A 14,268-nucleotide genomic window follows, 5' to 3' on the forward strand; every position below is an offset into this window, starting at 1 on the left:
ATTGACTTCATCAAATGGATAACAGATGTGTTTTTAATATGGGCTGATTTATTTTCTGACGAATGGGTGTTTCCAAGGTATGTGCTAACAAGCTCTCCTCCTGAGATACTTCAGGCTGGATTAACAGCACAACAGGGGATCCACATGACAGTTGAGAGATGTGGGTGTACGACTGAGTGGGCACCTTGAATCTCAATAGTCCTCTTCACTGACAGAGAACAAACAAGGTTGCAAAACTCAGCTATTAGTAGAAATGGTAATATTACTGACAACCTCATCATAGCAGGCAACAATTACCTCAGATGACTTTACAGCATAATTATATTTCATTAGCCTGATGTGAAAAATGAATAAGAGGCAACAGCCTAAATTCATATTATTGCATTCCATTTTTAGCAATTAGATACACTATCCTTCCTAGATTGGGAATTTTCCAAGAATGGCAACTGTGCATTGATTTTCAAATTCATTAACAAGTAACATCTGAGCCCAGCTTGGCAAGAGGTGGGCACCATGCAATATATTAGACAGCAGGATGTATAATTTTTGAGGAATTTCTTGAGTGATTTAGAAGATACTCGCTTTCCTAAAGAACTGGCAAATTGTTTGAATCAGCTTCAGTAATTGAGCAAATTGTTGAACATCTCTGAAAAAAGTGAACTGATTTAATCTATTGTGTTCCTCTATTCATTTTGTGTAACTAGGTATTTTGTTGATTTGAATAAGGATTACAGTCTGGGCAGGAATCCAGCTTTGAAAATGTGTGTGATGTGAACAGCCATGCCGAACAGTTTGAATAACACATTGAAGCAAACTACATATACTTTTAGAATGGAATAGATTATCTGAAATATTCATTTCAAATGCCCTACTTTGATATACAACCATTAGGAATACAATTACATACTAACAACCCAGCTGCTGACAGTAGCTACAATGTAGGGTGGAGTATAAATTAAGAAATAATGGGGGCTTGTAGGAAAGGTATTGCTATAATCAATGGGAGACTTTAATCATCAGCTGATCGAAAAGAACCAAATTGGCAAAGGTAGCCTGCAGGATAAGTAAACGGAATGTATTCTGAACAGTTTCTCAGAACAATGCATTCTGGAACCAGTTAGGGAACAGTCTATTTGGACTCAGTAATATGTAATGAGACAGAATTAATTAAAAGCCTAATAGTAAATGATCCTCGAGGCAAGAGTGATCATAACATCATAGAATTTTGCATTCAATTTGAGGATAGGAAATTTTTGGTCTGAAACAATTGTTTTAAACATAAAAGCAAATACAAGTGGACAAAGGCATAGTTGGCTGAAGTGCGATTGGTTAAAAGGTAAAAGAGTAGAGAAGCAGTGAGGCACATTTGAGGAGCTAGTTCATAACTCTCAACAAATAGTCCATTGAGAAAGAAAGACTGTGCGAGAAGGATGGACTACCAGTGGTTACCTAAGCAAGTTAAGACTGCAAAGAAAATATATACAATGCTACAAGCTTTTACAAGGAAATAAAAAGGAAAAGAGTAGCAGCAGTGAGCGTTGGCTCTGCTTAGGCTGGGGAATTGATAATGGTAAATAAGGAAATGACAGAGACTATGAACAGGTATTTTGTAGCTGTCTTCAGTAGAAGACACAAGTAGAATCCCAAGTGGAGTAGAAAAGAAGAGGGCAAAAGGAAGAGAGCAGCTTAAAACAGTCATGATCATGTGAGAAAAGGTACTATGAAAACTGATAGGACTAAAGACTGACAAATCCCCAGGATGTAATGGCCTGCACATGTGTCTTAGAAAGAGTGGTTGCAGAAATAGTGGATGTATTGGTTGTAATTTTCCAAAATTGCATAAATTCGGCAGACTGGGACACCATGGGTAGAATCTTCCTTTTGGGGACTAAGTCCCCACGCCCACTGGAAAACAGGCGAGAATCACTCCGGACTTTTTCATCGAACGTTCAGGGTGATTCCCTGTTTTCAGGGCTGCAAGCGGGTCCGTGCATGCGCGTGGTGGCCCACTTTGGCATGGGCGCCGCCAACACAGCGGAGTAAGGTAGGTCCCTCCTAGATTGCCCGATCGCGATTCTGGCCACTGCTGAGGCCCCCCCACCCCACTCCCCCCCGGCGGCCCGGGTCTGAGCTCCCGCTGGGTCAGACCAGATGTGAACCACGCTGGCGGGAGAATTCTCGACCATGGAGAATTGCCGTGGGGGCCTGTTCCAATGGCCCCCGACCGGCGCCGCGTCGACCGCCCACGACTGGCAGGTCCGCAGAGAATCGCAGAAGCGTCGTCGCGCCGGATTTCCGCGTGAATGGCTATTCTCCGCCCCCGGCTGGGCACGATTCCGGCACAGAGGGACGGAGAATCCCGCCCCATGAATGTAACATCATTACTCAAGAAACAAAGGAGACAAAAAGCAGGAAATGATAGGCCAGTTAGTCTAATATCTGTCATTGCAAAATTGCTAGAATACATTCCTGAAAAGGTTGCAGCAGGGCATTTAGAAACCATAACACAATCAGTGGGAGGCAGTATGGTTTCATGATGGGGAAATTGTGTTTGACCAATGTGTGAGAGTTATTTGAAGATGATTCAAGCAGGCTGGATAAAGGGGAACCAGCACATGCAGAGCATAATTCTCTGGTTGTCTGGATGAACTTTTCCCACAGGCAGCGCACCTCCGGCAGCAAATTTCGTGGCGGCATAGGATGGACTACCAATGGAAATCCCATTGACGAGTGGCGGGAGGATAGCGGCAGCGAATGGCGCCCAGCCGAGGAACAAGCGGCTCAGGGACCGGAGAATCCCGTCTTTGGTGTATTTAGATTTCAAGTCTTTCGCCAAGGCGCCGCATAAAAGGAGATGTTGGCTGTGATATATCAGCATGAATAGAGGATTGTGTCATGAATGGGCTTTTTAAAAGAAGCTAATCTTCGTTTTAAATGGACACAAGATGCCTGAACGATGGCTGCCAAAGTCACTTAACCTTATCCAACTGCAGGTGGTGAATCTCTGGAAGGCTCTAAGTGGATTGTATGTGGACACATATCCAGAAAAGTGAACACACTTGAAATTAAATTTTCATTTCCACAAGGGTAAACAAAACCTCTATGTGATTTCCGGGTGGTGAGTAGCTCTTTTCTGTGTTCTCAAACCTGGGAGAAGAGGAACCATTCAAATTGATGGCTGAGGCACGTAAAAGGTTAATTACCTTGGCTAAAAGGCAATGGTTGACACCATGCCACCCAGAGCATAGCTAATCCAATAGCTAATACGGAAGGGTGCTTTGATCGTTTGGAACAGCAGCCATTTTAAATTTTGGAACTACGGCCAGGATTTTGCAGCCCCCCCTGATCAATGGGATATTACCATCCTGCCAAAGAAAACAACAATGTAAATGCCCCGCCGGATCCACACCATGGGAGGGAGAGACACCATGACATACTATATAAAGTCTGGCTGAGAACAACTATTTTGGGACATAATACCACAGGAGGAGCTCTGAGAAACACCATCAGAGAAGGTTCTTGTTGGTCAACTGCTGATCTGTTCAACGAGTCCAGTGGTTAGCACTGTTGCTTCACAGTACCAAGGACCCGGTTCAATTCCCGGATCGCATCACTGTCTGTGCAGAGTCTGCACGTTCTCCCCGTGTCTGTGTGAGTTTCCTCCGGGTGCTCCAGTTTCCTACCACAAGTCCTGAAAGAGGTACTTGTTAGGTGAATTGGACATTCTGAATTCTCCCTCTGTGCACCCAAACAAGCTCCGGAATATGGTGACCAGGGGATGTTCACAATAACTTCATTGCAGTATTAATGTAAGTGCACTTGTGACATTAATTGAAAAAAAACATTTAGAGTACCCAATTAATTTTTTCCTATTAAGGGGCAATTTAGTGCGGCCAATTCACCTACCCTGCACATCTTTAGGTTGTGGGGGCGAAACCCACGCAAACACGGGGAGAATGTGCAAAGTCCACATGGACAGCGACCCTGAGCCGGGATCGAACCTGGGACCTTGGCGCCGTGAGGCAGCAATGCTAACCACTGCGCCACCTTGCTGCCCTCACTTGTGACATTAATAAAGATTATGATTATGATTATAATCTGAAATACTATAATGAGCTGCAGCCAAACATTATATGGGAGTTGCTGGTCACATGACCTTGGTCCTGAGACTGAATGGTATGTCTGCACCGTCACCTGGTTGGAGGTCACACACCATCCATCTATGATATAGCCCATAGGCATATCACCATAATATACAAAACAATACCCAAACCCCATAAACATTGCGCTCCTAAAATGAGATATATATTACCATAACAAACAAAACCCCACACAGAACTGAACCCAAAATCTAAACGAGAAGCAGAAAGATTCAACCCCAACAGACCAAGAAAACATAACAACCATGAAACCCCAAAAATGCAACAAATCAACATGACCTTATCAGAACCAAAATCTCCATCACACCGTGCCTAACTTATGTTTTTTAAAAATATTTTTATTCTCCTTTTTCACATTTTCTCCCAAATTTACACCTACCAACAATAAACAATAATCAGTAACAAATATGTCAATCCCCATGTCAATAACAACGATCCCATCCTCCCACCAAACCCCAAACATTAGCCCGCATGTTCACATAAACAAATGACAAAAAGAATCAGGAATCACCCATAGTCGCCATTAACACACACAGTCCCCCTCCCCTCACCCCTGCCACCCATCCCCCAACTAATGTTTGATTAACCAGTTCTTGAAAGTACATAACGAATAATGGCCATAAATTGTAGAACCCTCCGTCCTTCCTCTGTTCAAACTTAACCTTCTCAAGAGTCAAGAATTCCAACAAGTCCCCCCCCCCCCCTCCACGCCAGGGCACGGTGGAGAGGTTGCTGTCCAACCCATCAGGATCCGCCTTTGGGCGATCAATGAGGCGAAGGCTATAACATCTGCCTCTGCACCCGTTTCCAACCACGGCTGGTTCGACACCCCGAATATGGCCTCCTGGGGGCCCAGGTCCAGTTTCACGTGCACCACTTTAGAGATTACCACAGAAACCTCCTTCCAGTAATCCTCCATCTGTTCACTCTCCGGTGCATCTCACACCAGAACCCCTCTTCCATATCCTCTCCCAAATCTTCCTCCTATTTTGTTTTGATCCATTCCAGTGGTGCCTTCTCCTCTTCGAAAATAGCTCCGTAAACCACTGACACTACCCCCTTCTCCAGTTCCCCTGTCATCAGCACCTCCTCCAGCAATGTGGAGGCCGGTTCCTCCGGGAAGCTCTGTATATCCTTTCTGGCAAAATCTTGAACCTGCCTGTATCTAAACATTTCTCCCTGCTCCAGCCCATACTTCGCTTCCAGTTCCTTTAATCCTGCAAACCGACCCCTAAGAAACAAATCTTTTAGTGTCTTAATCCCCCTCTCCTCCCATTTCTGAAAATTTCCATCCCACTTTCCTGGCTCAAATCTGTGGTTCCCCGAATCGGCATTTCACTTGACCCTGCCCCCAACCCAAAGTGTTGGCGAAACTGCCTCCAAATTCTCAATGAAGCTATTATTACCAGACTCCCTGATGTTTCCCGGGGCCATCGGGAGTGGCGCTGTTGCTAGTGCTTTCAATCCCGACCCCCTGCACAAACTGTCCTCCATTCTGACCCACTGGGAATCAACCCCTCTTACCCAGCTCCGCACATTCTCCACATTCGCCGCCCAGTAGCACTACATCAGGTTCGGAAGGCCCAAACCCCCTGCCTGCCTTCCCCTCTTCAGCAGCAACTTTCTCACTCTGGCCACCTTCCCTCCCCATATGAACGAGGTAATCCTTCCCTCAATCTCCCTGAAAAAAGACTTTGGCAGGAAAATCGGTAGGCATTGAAAAATAAACAGAAATCGCGGCAACACATTCATTTTAACCGCCTGTACCCTACCCGCCAGTGACAAAGGGAGACCATCCCACCTTGCCAGATCAGCTTTCACTCTCCCCACCAAACTAGAAATGTTGTACCTGCGGAGCCCCCTCCACTCACGGCCAAGCTGCACCCCCAGGTATCTAAAGTGAGTCCCTGCCCTATGGAATGGCAGCCCCCCCAACCCTGCCCTCACCCCTGGCTGAGACACCATAAAATACTCACTCTTGTCAAGATTTAGTTTGTATCCCGAGAAAGACCCAAACACCCGAAGCAGGTCCAATATTCCCCCTATCGACACACTTTGTTCCGGCATGTATAACAGCAAGTCACTGGCATATAAGTGCACCTTATGCTCTATCCCTCCCTGCACTATTCCTTTCCATACCACCGAACTTCTTATTGCGATGGCCAACGGCTCAATCGCGAGTGCAAACAGCAGGGGGGGAGATAGGACATCCCTGCCTGGTCCCACAGTGGAGAGAAAAGTATCTTAAGCTGATGTTGTTTGTGCAGACACTCACCCTCGGCTCCTTATATAGTAGCTTTACCCAGTTCACAAATCTTGGTCCAATCCCAAACCGCTACAGGACTGCCATCAAGTACCCCCATTCTACCCGGTCGAACGTCTTCTCAGCGTCCAATGCCACAACCACCTGTTTCCTTCCCCTCCGCCGGTGCCATAACCACGTTCAACACCTTTCTAACATTTGAAAAAAGCTGCCTCCCTCTCATGAACCCTGTCTGATCTTCACCTCTCACCTTCGGGAGGCACTCCTCCAGCCTACCCACCAGTATCTCCGCCAATACCTTTGCGTCCACTTTTAAAAGTGATATGGGCCGAAACGACCCACACTCCGTCGGATTTTTATCTTTTTTTAGCAACAGGGAAATCGATGCCTGCCCCAAAGTTTGTGGCAACACGCCCTTCCCTATCGCCTCTTCAAACATCCCCAACATCAGGGGTGCCAGCTTATCCTTGAATTTTTTATAATATTCCACCCGGAAACCCATCCGGCCCTGCCACCTTCCCCGACTGCATCCTCCCAATCGCATCCTTTATCTCCTGCTCCACTATCGCTCCTTCTAATGTAGCCCTGTCCCCCTCCCCGAACCTCGGGGTACTCCAACCCATCTAGAAATTCCTGCATCTCCCAGTCTCCCCCAGGTGGCTCTGACCTGTACAACCTCTCATAAAAGTCCTCAAAGATCTTGTTGATCAGATCTGGAACTACCACCAACTTCCCTGCCCTATCCCCCACTTGAACGATTTCCCTCACTGCTGCCTCCCTCTGGAGCCGATCTGCTAACATACTCGCTTTATCTCCATGCGTGGAAACTGCACCCTTTGCATGCCTCAGTTGGTGCACCACCTTCCTGGTGGATAGTCGGTTAAAGCTCGCCTGTAGCTCCTTCCTCTTTTCCAACTTCGCTGGGTCCTCATATTCTGCATAACTCCTATCTACCTCCGACATCTCATCTATTACCCTCTGCCACTCAAACCTCTCCTCTTTGTCCACCCTGGCCTTAAACGAGATCACCTCACCCCTCACCACCGCCTTTAGAGCCTCCCAGACAACTTCCTTCAACACCTCACCTGTACAGTTGAAACCTACATATTCCTCAATTACCTTTTCAATTTTGTCACAGAACCCATTGGTCCCCCAAAAGTCCCACATCTAATTTCCACCCCGGCCTCTGTGTTACCCCCTTCTCCAGTACCATATCCACCCAATGCGGAGCATGATCTGACACTGCAATTGCAGAGTATTCTGACCCCTTAACTCCAGTCAGCAAAGCCTTCCCCACCACGAATATGTCGATCCGCGAGTATACCTTATGGACTGCCAAGAAAAACGAGTACTCCCGTTCCCTCGGGTGCAGAAACCTCCAAGGGTCCACAACTCCCATTTCCACCATTCGCCCAGCCAACGCCTTCGCCCCCCCCCCCCTTGATGGGATCAGCGAGTGCGGCCGTGACCTGTCCAACCTTGGCTCCTGCGTCAAGTTCCAGTCCCCCTCTCACTATCAGTTTGTGTGTGTCCAAGTCAGGGATGGCCCCAAACACCTTCTTTGCAAATCCCACATCGTCCCAATTGGGACCGTATACACTTACCTGCGCCACTAACCTCCCCTCCAGTGCCATTGTCACAATCACATATCTACCCACCTGATCTGCAACCACATTCTCCATCTGGAAACGTACTCATTTGCTGACCATTACCACTATCCCTCGAGCCCTTACGTCAAATCCAGAGTGAAAACCTGACTAACCCCAAGTCTAACCTGGTCCTTCACCCTCAAGTGAGTCTCCTGCATCATTGCTACATCAGCTTTCAAACTTTTAAGATGCGCATGCACCCTTGACCTCACCTCCTAACCCCCTCATGCTCCACGTGACTATCATAACTGGGGGGGTCTCTCACCCCTCCCACCCTTCTTATCCACCACCATCATACCACCCGGCCCTGCCCCATGAGCCTGACCCGCCCCTATCCATTATTAATATCGAACTCCTTCCCCCCTTCCAAAATCCCCCCCCTACATTTTCTCTCGAAAAATATCTCCCAGCATCAATCCCTTCCTCCCCCCCCCCCCCCCCCCCCTTGCTTTAACGTGTTTTTTAACAAAAAGATCACCTCTCCCAATGTGTCAAAGAAAGAGTCTTTTCCCTCCAGTGACTCCAGGCCGAGGAGGGTAGACCACACTGAACTGTACTTTTATACAGGGCGTTCTGAGCTCTATGAAATGCAGCCCTCTTCTTCACCAGGCCCGCATTCATGTTTTGAGAAAACCTGATGGCATGTCCTTCCCACTTAAAGTCACGTGTTCCTTCACCCATCTTAGAACCCTCTCCCTCTCTTTCTCTTTGAAGCTGTGAAGCCCTCACTATCACTGCAGGTTGTGGATCCTCAGGATGAGGCCTCTGCCGGAGTGTATGGTGGGCTCAGTCCAACTCAGGTGGGGATGCGAGTCCACCCTCAACCACATGTTACCGAACAAATCTGAGAAGCACCCCATGGACACAGAGCCTTCCATCCCCTCTGGCAGTCCCAGAATTCGAATATTTTGTCTCCTAGTTCTATTCTCTCGGTCATTCACCTACCATGGCCTTCAATGATTTGTTCACTACGACCATCGAAGATAGCTCCGATTCCAGCGGGGCAATCCAGTCACTGTGGCTCAAAAGGGCCACTTCCATATCTTTGATTGTGGCTCCATGGGCTTCCACGGTTTCCCCAGGGAGTCTCAAATGCAGGCCAATTCCTCTTCCGTTGATTTCTCGAGGTCCTCCGACAGAATTTGTGGTGCTTTTCGAGCTCCTTCGCCAAGGTACTAGAAAACACCACAGCCGTCTGTGGTGTGGCCTGAGCGCCAGAGACCGACTCCACCATTCTACCTGCCGATGAACTCTGAGAGGCCTCAGACTATGTCGACCAACTTTTCCTTCCACCTTTTTTCCCACGACGCTTTTGGGCATTTCAGTCAAACAGGATCCTTATTTTATTAATTGTGTGGGTTTTCAAGAACCAATCTGTGGTACTAAGAAAAGGGGCAAAAGGTCCAGGAACCACCTCATGCATGATGTGTTGGGCAGGCTGGGTCTATGTGGACTGCGTTTGATACAGTGTAGCGAGAGACAGACTTCTAACACTTGATGAGATGCAACACGATTTTATTTAACATCTAACTATTTTACATGTCCAACTGTGGGTTGACACTATGCTGACTTGACTGGAGACCTGATGCTAGCCTGACCAGACTTACAGTGGATCCCGAGAGAGCGGGAAAACTGGTGACCTCTGGCTTTATAGTGGTCGTGTCCTGTCTGGTGATTGGCTGCTGTGTTCTGTGTGCTTACTGGTCATCCTGTATCTCAATCACTGCCTGTCTGCACTCCATTATATACATGGATGTATATTATGACAATGCACATCTTTCCCCTACATTACCCCACAAGACATCCCCTGAGATGCTTCTTTTGTGAAGCTAATGGTGGAGCTGTACACCTCGGATAACAACTTTTAGATTTTAGCATTTAAACACCACCTGCTCCTTGCCTGACATTGCTGAACCATGTGTGCATAAATAATACCGAATCATCAACCTCATCTTTGTTTTGACAGCAGCTAGTTCACTGTATTATAATGCATTTCTGTGGTATGAATGGAAAGTGCCTTCCAAATTACCATATTACACCATTGAACACAATCATAAAGCCATTAGATCAGAAAAAAATGAGCTGAGTAAGCCATTTTGCTCATCGAGCCTTCTCTCTCAGTCAGTAAGATTGTGGGTGATGGGATTTGGATCTTGATTCCATTTTCCTGCATGTCTCCTGAATCCCTTGACTCCATTGTAAATCAAAAATCTGTCGAATATATTCAATGGCCAAATCTCCACTGCTCTCGGTGGATGAGAATTTCAAAGTAACAAACCATGTTGGAGAATAAATTCCACCCCATCCCTATCTTAAATAGAGACCCCCTATTTGAAACACCTAATTCTTGATTCACCCCAAGGGGAACATCTTCGCAGCCACTACCTCAGAATCTTATATGCTTTAAAAAGATCACCTCTCATTTTTCTAAACTCCAATGTGTTTTGGCCCAAACCTCTCATAAGTCCTAAAAACATAGAAAATAGGAGCAGGAGTCGTTCATTTGGCCCTTCGAGACTGCTCCATCATGAAGTATGATCCTTGCTAATCCTTACTCGAGATGTCGTCTCACCAGAACCCTTCACAGTTTTAGTAAAACTTTTCTACTTTTAGTTCATTGTTTGCCAAGTTGTAAATGACCCATTTATACCAACACCTCATTTCTTGTTCATTAACTAACCGTCTATTTACACCGGTATATTACCAACAACACCATGATTTCTTATCTTGTGCAGTAACCTTTCATGTGACAGCTTATCAAATGACTTTAGGAAATCCAAATACACCAAATCTACCAGTTCTCCCTTATCCATCCTGCTCGTTACATCCTCAAAGAACTTTCATAAATTGTTCAAACACGATTTCTCTTTCACAAAACCTTGCTGATACATTCTGCATTATGATTTCCCAAATTTCCTGCTGCTACCTCCTTAATAATGGATTCTAACATTTTCCCAATAACAGGCATTAGTCTCACTGACCTATAGTTTCTTGTTTCCCGTCTTTCCCCTCTTTTGAGAAGTTTGTTAGATAAGTTAGAAAAGTACATCAGTATAACTGAACCACATACCGTGATCATCTGATTCTCAGATGCCTGCCATTCAAATTGGAGTTCTGGTCGAGAGAAGAATTAAACCTTGAAGGGATTTTGCATATTTCAATTTGGAAACTCAATGTTCAGCCTGTTCTGTTGCACCATTTCAATTATGCATCAAGTTAACAACTTGAAAAAAATACTCAGGGCTTTCAACACTGAACTGAAACTCCAGAACGCAAAGGTGAATCTTACCTTCCCCAGTTCTTTATCTTCCAGGGCAAGAACTCCTGTGCTCTCTGTGAAGAATTTAATCTTGACAACTGGACGAGGATGTGTCGTGGTAAAATCTCCCTGTGTGCCCCATCTGCAACAGATACAAGAAAAGAAGTGAGTTTCCAAAATTGAAGTACATCTCATTGTTCCAGATTTTGCTGAAAAGAAAGACATATTGTCAAAGCTTTTCATTTTAAACTCAGCAGGCCAAATGCAAGAATACCAAATTTCAAATGATCACAAATGATTCAAATGAACTACTACTTGGATTCCCAAAAGCCATTTGATAAGCTGTCACAATAAGCTGTCACAAAGAAGATTACTGAACAAGATAAAAAGTCATAATGTCGCTGGTGATATATCTGTGTGGACAGATAATTAGTTAACTAACAGGAAATGGGAGTCTGTAAAAAATTCATACCAACATCACTTAGATTGGCCGTTACCTCACCTTTGCTAGTGGGAACATGTTGTGCAGCATGTTGACAGGTATCGTAAATTACAACAGAAAAATGTTTTGGCTGTAGAGTATTATGGGATGCCCTGGTTTCTATTTTTAGATTGTAAGTCTGACACTGCCAGGTTGCGGTTTTATGGTGTTTCAGGCAACAGGACAGAAAGGAAGCGTTTAGAGTCTAAACTTTAGACCCTGGAAACACTACGAAAAATAGCCATAAGCTGATTGATAATGACAAAGGAGAATTTTGATGAAAGGTTAGAGAAACATAGGCTCTTCAGTTAAGGGGGAAAATAAAGATTCATTTCATTGATTCCTGGGAAGAAAGAGTTGTCTTATGTGGAAAGATCGAGTAGAATGGATCCGTTTAGAATAATGAGGTGATCTTATTGAAATGAATCAAACTCCTGGAGGGCTTGACTTGGTAGACGCTGAGAGGCTGCTTCCCCTGGGTAGAGAATCTAGAACGAGGGACTCTCAGTCCCAGAATAAGGAGTCATCTTTTTTAAGATTGAGATAAGAAGTTCCTTCACTCTGAGGGTTGTGAGTCATCACTTTGGAAGGATAGGTAAAAAGGAGGGGGTCAACACTGTGAATAAAGTATGCGATCAATACCTTAATAAGAAAGGATCTTAGATTGAAGGATCATGATGCAGAATCAGTTTGGGTGTGGCTAAGGTCAACAAACATTGATAGGTGTTGTTTATAGGCCAAACAGTAGCGGTAATATCGGGCATGGTATGAATCAAGGAAGTTAGAGATGCATGCAACATGAGGAATACAGTAATGGGGGACTTCAATTTACATATAGACTGGGTAAACCCAATTAGCGTTAATATTGTGGAGTATGGATTCCTACAGTGTGAACAGAGTGGATGTCTGGAGCCGTACATTGAAGAACCAGATGAGAAATGGCTAATTCATAGCCTTGCTGTAAAGGAGCTTTTGGTAATAGTGACCATATTATAATGGAATTTCACATTAAGTTTAAATATGATTCTTCTGAAACTAGAGCCTTAAATCTGAACAAGGGAATCTATGAAGGTCTGAGAAGGCAATTTAGCTATGGTGGATCAGAAACATACACTGAAATATTTGATGGTAGACGGGCAATGGCTAGTATTTCAAGAAGAGTATTTAAAGAAGTAATACATACACTCCAACAGATATAAAGGTATAAACACCCATTGGGAAAGGTTAATCAACCATGGCTAACAAAATAAAGATTACATTACATCAAAGGAAGCCAAAAAAGTGGTAAAACTAAGGATTGGGAGCAATTTAGAATCTAGCAAAAGATGACCAAGAAACTCAAAGGGAAAAGCGATTATGAATTTAGGCTAGTGAGAAACATAAAAGTGGACTGTAAAAGCTTTCGAGCAACGATTAACTGTGTCTGTCTTCTTGGAAGGAGATACAGAAAATCTCCCAGAAATACTCAGTAACCAAGGGACATTGAAGCTGAGGCACTGAAAGAAATGAATATTAGTAAAGAGTTAGTACTTGAAAAGTTAATTTGATTGAAGGTTCATGGTTCTGGTGGACAAGATGAGCTCCATGCCACGGTGCTGAAGGAGGTGGACATATATAAATACATTGGTGGTTAGCTTTCAAAATTCTGTAGATTCTGGAAAGGTTGCTGCGAACTGTAAAGTAGCAACTGTAACCCCACTATTTAAGAAGGGAAGGAGAGGGAGAATGGAGAACCAGAGACCTGTGTTTGACATGAGTAGGGAGGAAATGCTGGAATCTATTATAAAGGATGTGATCACTGGACACTGAGAAATAATAGCAAAATTAGAGCAGAGTCAACTTGGATTTTGAAAGGGAAATCATGTTTGACAAACCTGATAATAATAATAATCACTTATTGCCACAAGTAGGCTTCAATGAAGTTACTGTAAAAAGCCCCTAGTCACCACGTGCCAGCGTCTGTTCAGGGAGGCCGATACGGGAATTGAACCCGCGCTGCTGGCATTGTTCTGCATTACAAGCCAGCTGTTCAGCCCACTGTGCTAAACCAGCCCCAAATATGCTGGAGTTTTTTGAGGATGTTACTTGTAGCATTGATAAAGGAAAACCAGTGGATGTGATGTATTTGAACTTTCAGAAGGGCTTTGATAAGGTCCCACATAGAAGGCTAGTAAACAAAATTAAAATGCATGGGATTGGGTGTAATATATTAGTATTGATTGAGAATTGTTTAACAGCCAGAAAACGGAGAGTAGGAATAAACAAGTCATTCTCAAGATAGAAGGCTGCTATTAATGTGGTACCACAAGGATCAGTGCTGAGAACACTGCTGTTCAGTGATTTGGATGTGGGGACGAATTGTAATATTTCTAAATTTGCTGATGACACAAAATAGGTGGGAATGTAAGTTGTGAGGATTACGCAAGGAGGCTTCAAGAGGACCTGGACAGATGAAG

The 14,268-nt window shown here is 44.7% G+C and overlaps 1 protein-coding gene across 31 annotated transcripts in view; it reads right to left on the reverse strand.

Moving 5' to 3' along the window:
- cadps2 (Ca++-dependent secretion activator 2) overlaps window positions 1-14,268 on the reverse strand; it is an 858,338-nt gene that overhangs the window by 394,431 nt on the left and 449,639 nt on the right. For all 31 annotated transcript variants that reach the window (XM_038780116.1, XM_038780122.1, XM_038780121.1 and 28 more), the window contains exon 7: window positions 11,362-11,473. In XM_038780116.1, the coding sequence (XP_038636044.1) occupies window positions 11,362-11,473 (112 nt within the window). The remainder of the gene's footprint in view (window positions 1-11,361; window positions 11,474-14,268) is intronic.

The sequence above is a fragment of the Scyliorhinus canicula genome, chromosome 20 (genome assembly GCF_902713615.1).
Source record: "Scyliorhinus canicula chromosome 20, sScyCan1.1, whole genome shotgun sequence".
Lineage (NCBI taxonomy): Eukaryota > Metazoa > Chordata > Chondrichthyes > Carcharhiniformes > Scyliorhinidae > Scyliorhinus > Scyliorhinus canicula.